The sequence below is a fragment of the Lactuca virosa genome, chromosome 7, assembly GCF_052849685.1.
Source record: "Lactuca virosa cultivar CGN04683 chromosome 7, Lactuca_virosa_CGN04683_v6, whole genome shotgun sequence".
Taxonomy (NCBI): Eukaryota; Viridiplantae; Streptophyta; class Magnoliopsida; order Asterales; family Asteraceae; genus Lactuca; species Lactuca virosa.
Window position 1 is genome coordinate 26,207,849 of NC_136432.1, and position 8,893 is coordinate 26,216,741.

Consider the following 8,893-nt stretch of genomic DNA (forward strand, 5'->3'; position numbering starts at 1 on the left):
ATCGGCCTTTGAGCTAAGAGAGAGTGTATGAGCTAATCCTTGAGTGTTTTCATCTTTTGAAGAAAAGGGAAGGATTTCGAGCAAGGAACGAGAAGGGGCTGTTAGATCCGTTGCTATTTCGTCCAGAGCTCCTGTGAAAGGTAAAAAGTCCACACCTTTCTCATTATGTTGGTTAGATCTCATGTTTATGGAGTTTAGGGCTTTTTCCATCTAATATTGGGACTTTGAGTGTATTGAGTTCATCTAGAGATTTGGAATTCAGATATGGACCTTGTGAGGTCCCTAGAGTCCAAAGGTCCCTGCTTTATTCAGCCATAATAGAGCTTTTGAGTGAGAAACCCTTAATGGATTATGTTTTTGGCATTTCAAGCCCTAAGTGCCATGCATGGACGTAAAGCTTGTGGCTTTACGTGATAATCGAGCCTAGGGATGTTAGATCTAGAGTTTTGGGTTGCTTTCTGCTTTAAAAACGTCTGAATGAGAAACTGACTTAAGGGACTCGACGAGTCAAAGAGATGACTCGGCGAGTCGGCTAGGGTTTTCCCCGATGAGTCTGGATATAGGTAACTCGGCGAGTCGATGAGATGAATCGACGAGTTAAGTTGGGTTTTCGCGATGTTCTGAGGAACAATGGGGACTCGGCGAGTCACATAGGTGCACTCGGCGAGTCAGGTCAACATGGACAGTTGACTCGAGTGTTGACTTTTGTTGACTTTAGGGTTTGGTCAAGGCAGGACTTATGGAGACCATGGAGGGGTAAAATGGTCTTTTACCCATCCTAGGAGCTAAGGAGGGACTATCATGGGTTTATTTGGAATTGTGATCTTTAAGTGTTAATTAGAGAATGCTTGTTACATGTAGGCTAGATCTGGTGATTCGTGTTCGAGGAGTACACATTTTCTTAGCCTACTTACGACGTGAGTTTTCTCACTATACCTACCATGAGTGGTATCTATGTGTGATCGGAGGGTCTTATGTTCTTATTTGAGTTATGTGACATTATGCATTTTGTTTGTGTGATATATATGTGATATTCTGTGTTTTATTGAGATAGGACCGGAGGGTCCAACCCGAGCTGTGGGACCGGAAGGTTTCCACTGAGACAGGACCGGAGGGTCGAAACTGAGCTGTGAGACCGTAGGGTGCTCACTGAGACACATGACCGGAGGGTCCACACCGAGAAGCATGAGACCGGAGAGTCCATGCCGAGTTATAGCCATGAGAAGCTTATTATCTGTGTATGTGGTATTTGGGGAACTCACTAAGCTTTGTGCTTACCGTGTTATGTGTGAGGTGTTTTAGGTACCTCTCAGGACCGCGGGAAGGCGCCGACATGATTGTACACACTTGTTCAAGACTATATTGAGGATTCTAGGATTTGACTTTATTTGTGGTTTTGATGTTGACATTTTGAGATACATGTGGTTTCATGAAATACAATATATGAGTTTATTGTGCTTTTAAAATGAAAAATCTGGTTTGAAAATTTACGTCGTTACACATATTCAATTAAGTTCGTATAGTTTTCCCTCATATTCAATTAAGTCCCTATATTTTAACATCATATTCAATTAAGTCCCTACACACGACACTCAAGTATGTTGTTAACCGGTTGTAATACCGACTAACCTGTAAATTGTCCACAATTGAATAATCTAATAATATAAAGTATTAACTGAATATGATGTCAAAATGTAGAGACTTTATAGAAGATTTTCTAAAAATAAAACAATGAAGACTAGCAATGAAACAAAAACAAAAATTAGACCAAAGTTACCTATTTTATTATACCCCGAGGACCATTTATGTAACTTAGTCTTGATATTTTGTTATATTTTTATATTGTTTAAGGCGTTCTAAAGATGTATGTTGTGATTCAATGACAAAAAGTTATGATTACAAAATCAAGCAAAATGTATTTCAATTTTCAACTACAAAGTGTAATATGGGTCGGAGTCGGATCCAAATAATACTCGATACCCACACGCACTCTCACTCGTCACGTGTATTCTATATGCAGAAAGAAATCGGGTCAAGAAATCGCAATACTCTCCCCACCCACTCTCTCTCCCGACGTCTTCTTCATCACTCCCTCTCTCTATCTTTCTCTCTCTCTGTGTGTCTTCCTACCAAAAAGCCTAAAACCCAGTTGGTTTCACAGAATTCTGTATTTGGGTTTTTGTTTCCATGGACTCCAACCGGCCGTAGACACTCGTCTCCGGTTAACCCTCAATGACTCTCCTCGATTCCCCCACCATCGATTGCGTTCAACAACGCATCAAACGGAAGCTCGAAGATTTCATCGACGATGACCTCTCCTCCTCCGACTTAGTCTCCGTCAGGATGAGAAAAGACGATCCTAACCCCGACTCCCCTTCTTCCACTGCCACCCTCAATTCCTTCCCTGATCAAATCACCACTCATCATCCTCATTTCCAACCTAGGGCTTCTTCCAGTTCCATTTGTTCTTTCCCCAATTTCACCCAATTCTTCGTTCGGATGATCTCAGGGGGTAAAACCCTAGTTCTCCATGGAAACCCTGAAGATAAAATCATGTCGATCCACGAGAAAATCCAATCCGCCACTGGAATTCCCTTGATGGAGCAAAGGTTAATTTATGGCGGGAAGCAGCTTCACTGGGAGCAAAGCCTGTCTCAGTGTGGGATCACAAACGACTCTGGGTTGCATTTGGTTGGTCGAATGCGAAGCACGGGACATCCGCAAGCTTGGCAAGTCGTCGATGATTTAGTTTCCGTCATCTGCAGGCTGTGTAAAGGCGAAAGAGGGGTTTGCATAAAGTCTGTCAAATCCAGGTTAATGGAATTCTTAAACATGACACCCAAAGACGGAATCGACCATGCCGCTCCTTACCTGAATATATTTCTCTCTTCATCCGCCATTGCAGCACTGGTAATGCTTTACATGTCACCCCATACGGGCAACAAAGAATGTGCTGAAGACTCGATTCAGCATTTCATCAAATCCAGTAGGAACGTGTTACCAAGACCTATATATCCTGAGTTCGCACCTATAGTATTAGAGTTTTGTAAATTGCTTGGTAGAGCTACTGCCCGTGATGATCCTCTATATAAACTATGTCGAAGTAGTCTAGGATCAATGGTGGAGCACGTCAAAATAGGTAGAAATTCAAAATACTACGATGGTAGTGGCTACAAAAAGATGGTCATAGCAGTTCAAGAGATTTTTCCATTTGTAGACGAGCTTGCAAAGAAGCTATCTGAAGGTTTGATTTCAAGTATGGAATCCAATTTTGGTCCTTCCCCAAATGACGTCCGTGATTTTGCAGCATTTGTGCGACCTCTAAAGGATGCAATCGTTAGCCAGGTACCTTTTGGGACTCTCATTCCAATGCCATACAATCAAAACCTCCCTTGCTACAGTGATGAAGTCAAATTTCTTTACATGCTGTTTTATGACTTATTGTCAAACCTGCAATTGTGTCTGAATAAAGTGGAGGATGTTGTAAAGAAAGAGAAAGGAGATGGTGGGTGGGATCAATACCTTTCTATCTTAAAAGAGCTGCATTACATTTCTGAACTATATCAAGGTGCAGAAGATTACTTTTGGACGAATTTGAAATCTTATAAAGCTTCTCTATGTTATTTAATCGTTCGATATGCGAAAAGGGGTGATGATTATAAATGGATTCTTGATCATAAAGATCTCACAGACTTTGAATCTAGAAGACATCTAGTTATGATGTTGCTTCCAGAAGTAAAAGATGAATATGAAGAGCTTCATGAGATGCTTATCGACAGATCACAATTGTTATCAGAATCTTTTGAGTATATCGCACGTGCAGATCCTGACACTTTGCGTGGAGGGTTATTTATGGAATTTAAAAACGAAGAAGCCACTGGTCCAGGGGTATTAAGGGAATGGTTTTTCTTGGTTTGTCAAGCTATCTTTAATCCCCAAAATGCCCTTTTCGTTCCTTGCCCAAATGATCGAAGAAGATTCTTCCCAAATCCAGGTTATAACTTATAACCCTATGTAGCTTCATGTTTTCCTTTTACAACAGGGGTATTAAGGTAATTGTTTCATGTTTGCAGCATCTAAGGTGGACCCAATGCACCTTGACTACTTTAGCTTTGCAGGGAGGGTGATTGCACTTGCATTGATGCATAAAATGCAAGTTGGGATTGTATTTGATAGAGCATTTTTCCTACAGTTAGCAGGAATGAATGTCTGTTTAGAAGATATAAAAGATGCAGATCCGTATCTATACAACAGTTGCAAACAGATACTGGATATGGATCCATGTGCAGTTGACGAAGATACCCTTGGGTTAACATTCGTTTGGGAGAGTGAAGAGTTAGGTTCCATGAAAGTTCTAGAACTTCTTCCTGATGGAAAACAGATAACTGTAAACAGTAAAAACAGAAAGGAGTATGTTGATCTTTTGATTAAACATCGGTTTGTGACATCTGTTTCACAACAGGTAACACATTTTGCTCGAGGATTTGCAGATATTGTTACAGATGAAGAGATTCAAAAACGTTGTTTTAAAAGCTTAGAGCTTGAAGATCTTGATGGAATGTTACATGGTAGTGAAAGTGATGTTTCTGTTGATGATTGGAAGGCACATACAGAATATAATGGATATAAAGATACAGATCCACAGATTTATTGGTTCTGGAAGGTGCGTAATATTTTCTTGTTTTTTTTAAAATTTTTTAATGGTTTTGGTTGAAAAATTCATTATCTATATATAAATAAATACACACCATTATGACCTGTTATAAAAGGTTGCTTGCCAGTTATAAGGGTATAATTGGTACACCAAAAAGAGTTTAGGGACCTTTGATGGTCAAAAGAATTTAGAGTGACCAAATGTGGACAACAACTAGTTGGTTATTTACATATACTTTTTTTTTTTTTTTTTCGTATACTTGTGATATTATAATAATTATATTATTTGTGTCTATCAAGTTAAGATTGGATGTTATACTAAACAAATAATATTCTCTATATTGATTAATTTAATTAATAGTATAGTTTAATAATGTACCATGCAGTTGCTATTTTTTTTTGTTCTGTATGTCAATGACAAGCTCATACAATTTTATAATCCATTTATTTTGTCATGAATCATGCTGCGTAATATATATTTTTCCTTTTTGCGTATATTTGGAAAAAGTATATATTTAATGTAGATTATGTTTATACCATTATAACCTGCTTTAAGCATGTTGTTCATATTAATGGTGTATTTGATAGAAATTTGAAAAGTTTAGGGACTAAATGTGGACGGATGGAATAGTGTTATTAATTTTTAATTAGTGGTTGGTTGGTTGGTTGGAATAAACATAACAGATTGTGGGGGGAATGAGTGCGGAGCAACGGAAGGTTCTTCTGTTCTTTTGGACATCAGTGAAGTATCTGCCAGTGGAAGGGTTTGGTGGGTTGGCTTCAAGGCTTTATATTTATAAGTCAAACGAATCCTTTGACCGCCTTCCTTCTTCTCATACCTGCTTTTACCGGATTTGTTTTCCTGCTTACTCATCAATGGCCATGATGCAACAGCGCCTCAATGTCATCACTCAGGAGCATGTTGGTTGTAGCTTTGGAACATGGTGACAATGCATGCATTCTTCGCTTGTACAGAAGATATTATATATATAAATAGGGTAAATTATGATGAAATTTTCTAATTAGACTTGACTTGCATGATATGATGTTTTCTTTTGTTTGTTGCCTTCAGTTGATGCTAGGGTTTAGTCTTTGTGATCAACTGTTTATATATAGGTATATATATATATATATATATATATATATATATATAGGTATATATATATATATATATATAATATATATATATATATATATGTTATGTCAGTAAATAAAGAAGGCCGTTTTCTTCATCTTTTCTTGGTTATTTTAGCGGCATTTCAACATTTTAGGTAATTGAATTTTTTTAAGGTGAGTTGTGTAAACTGCATACTTGTATATCTAGTTTGATCCTCAACATCACGAATGTGAGTCATGGTTGAAGAAGTGAGGTGAGCTATAAGTGTTTTATAATATGACATGTTTCTTTTTCTAGATTATATTCATCTGTTTTAATCAATAAACTGTCTAAATATTTATTTTTCCTATTAGAATCTAGAAAAATGCTTCGTAATGTTTATTAATTTTAAAGATATTCATCAATTTTAATAATGTAAACTGTTGGGCTGAAAAAAAGTATGCCAACTCTGAAAATTTGGTAGTGGGACATATATTCGTAAACTTATATCATTGGGCCATAGGTCTTTTTGTACGCACTTAATGAGATGAACGATGAATGAGTTTGTGCGTTTTTAGAAAGACATTCTTAGGTTTCACATATATCTCATTTGGTAAAATCGAAACAATCCGTTGGACGATAACAATCCGTAACAAACACAAATTTATTAATTGATTTCTTTTTCTATGTATGCACTCTGATTTTATTTTTAGGTGGAGTAGATTTCGAATTTGGTTTTAGGTGGTGTAAGACACATGCAAAGTCCAAAATTATCTCTTTATAAAGCCTTTTAGAGAGATTGGAGACTCCTATACATATAGAGACATATAGGACTGTGTCATACTGATATGATCGCTAATTGATGTTGGATTAGGCCTTGGCTTTGTTAACTCGATGCCATTTCTCCTAGCCAGTTTTGGGCCAATATCGAGCAACACGTCCAAAATTTCATTTGGTCTATCATTTATGCTACTTTATGATACATATGGAAGGATAGAAATTCTTTGCTTATTAGAAAATCTAGAGTATCATCAATGAAGATGGAGGACGAAATCCAAATTAACCTCTATAATTGCTTGAAATATCGGATAAAAATGTCTAGCCTTGATTGTAATTCTTGGATGTGTTTTCCAATAAACTCTAGTAATGTCTACCTGTAAGTTTTATTTTGTCCCTTCCTGGTAGTTCTTTGCTAGCGGCTTATAATATGCATGCCATTCTAAAAAGAAAATGTAAATTTAAAAAAGAACAAATATTATTTAGAAAACCTTACAGAATAACATTTCACCACACTCATAATCATATAATTAAACATAAAATCCTTGGAATAAAACTCGATATTCCAAGTGATCATATCCCACCATTCATCTACTGCCACATGGCTTTTGAATATTCAAGCCCACAAAAACACCTCCAACATATAAATCAAACTTCCACCTTTTTCTCGATCGAATTCATCACTCTGTCTTCTCAACTGCCGCTTCAGTGGTGTCACTGGCAACAACTTCAGCCGGCTTTTCTTCTTCCGTCACCTCCTCCTCCTTTGCCGGAGTTTCTTCAGCGACTACATCTGCTGCCGGAGTTTCCTCAACAGCTGGCTCCTCCTCCTTCACCGGAGTCTCAGTCTCTTCCTTTGGTTCTTCTTCAACCACACTCTTTGGCTCCTCAGTCACTTCCTTTGTCTCTATTTCCACCGGAGCTTCCACAGGAGTCTCCTCCGCCTCTGGTGGAGGAGCATCCACGGTGGTTTCCTCCTTTGGTTCCTCAGCCACCAGCTCTGGAGTAGCCGGTGGTGGTGTATCAACTACTGGCTCCGCTTCTTTTGGTGTCTCTATGGTGGTTTCTACCTCCTTTGTAACAGGAGTCTCCGGCAAAGTTGTTGCAGCTGATTCAACCTGAATCATCATCATTCATCCATCCATTTTTAATACTTGGATTTTCGAAGTTTTAATATCTTCATTTAAATGTTTAAAAAGATCCATGTATAAATCTGAAGAAAAAAGCTATAAACAAACAATTTCTTTATTCTTAATTCTTATGTCATTTTTTTTCTTGTTTTATTAACAAAATCAACAAAATAAAAATGTTGATCGACCAAGATAGATCATGTTTGATAGAGAGCAAAAAGAATTTCAAGTGATCATAAGGTTTTAGTTAATCGAAGGGTAGTAAAAGAGAAAGATATCATATTTACGATCGTTTGGATCATGATCTTATATTAATATGACATAATACATCAAGTAAATTTGTTATATAAATGAAATTTATGTTTTATAACTAATTATCAGACTAATAGAATATAAAAACAATTTTATAAAATTAAATCCAGAAAAACACTTTAAAGTAAAAGATTAGTGGAATGAATATTTGATAAAATATTAAAGCAAAAAAGAGAGTGGGATTACCTCAACACTGGCCATTGGGATTGGTTAAGAATGAAAGAATATATATAAGTATAGAAAGGAAGAATGTTGGTTTTGAGTATTTGAGAGTGAAGTGAGGGAAATGGGAGGAATGTGAGACCTATTTATAGGCCTCTCTATGTTTTTAGAAATACAAAAAATATTTAAATTAAATGTTGGGTTTTGTAAAGGAGTTAATTATATATATATAAATGATGTGTTTTGGATCTATGTTAAAAAAAACCAAGAGTTTATGTATAAGTGTATATAATTAAAAGATAAAACTATTTTACACTTAGATAAAAATGGACTTATTTGTAACTGTATCTTTATTTGATTATAAACGTATATAATATGATTTAAAATTTATGTTCTCTAAAATACATTTTCCTTTATAAATAATATGTTTTAAATAGTTAACTAAATATATAGCTTATTTAACGATCAACAACCATTTTAAATATTTTGAATGATGTTAACTATAAAAAATAAAATAAAAAAACTTACGAGTTTCAATCAAATTTGTTTATTATATAACCATCTATATTAAATATATTTTTTTCATCACATTCATATGAAACCTTCAAATCTTTTAATTTTCCATCTTATATATTAAATTTATTAATTTAATTATAATATTAAATGTAAAATATTATCATATTAATTATAAAATTTTTAAATTATAAATTTAATATGTTAATTTAAATATTATGTTAAACTCAAAACCTAAATATTTTTTAAA

The 8,893-nt window shown here is 35.6% G+C and overlaps 2 protein-coding genes across 2 annotated transcripts; one reads left to right on the forward strand and one right to left on the reverse strand.

The window, feature by feature from the left end:
• The first annotated feature begins 2,033 nt into the window (after positions 1-2,033).
• On the forward strand, positions 2,034-5,678 carry LOC145124003 (E3 ubiquitin-protein ligase UPL5-like). Its single transcript, XM_079059210.1, has 3 exons — positions 2,034-3,994; positions 4,074-4,663; positions 5,338-5,678. The coding sequence occupies exons 1-3, from the start codon at positions 2,233-2,235 to the stop codon at positions 5,599-5,601; spliced, it is 2,616 nt and encodes an 871-aa protein (XP_078915336.1). The 5' UTR covers positions 2,034-2,232; the 3' UTR covers positions 5,602-5,678.
• A 1,308-nt stretch (positions 5,679-6,986) lies between these two features.
• On the reverse strand, positions 6,987-8,277 carry LOC145124338 (uncharacterized). Its single transcript, XM_079059644.1, has 2 exons — positions 8,155-8,277; positions 6,987-7,644 (listed from the first exon to the last, which is right to left on the reverse strand). Exons 1-2 carry the CDS (start codon positions 8,167-8,169, stop codon positions 7,207-7,209), a joined length of 453 nt encoding a protein of 150 aa, XP_078915770.1. The 5' UTR covers positions 8,170-8,277; the 3' UTR covers positions 6,987-7,206.
• Between the last annotated feature and the right edge of the window lie 616 nt (positions 8,278-8,893).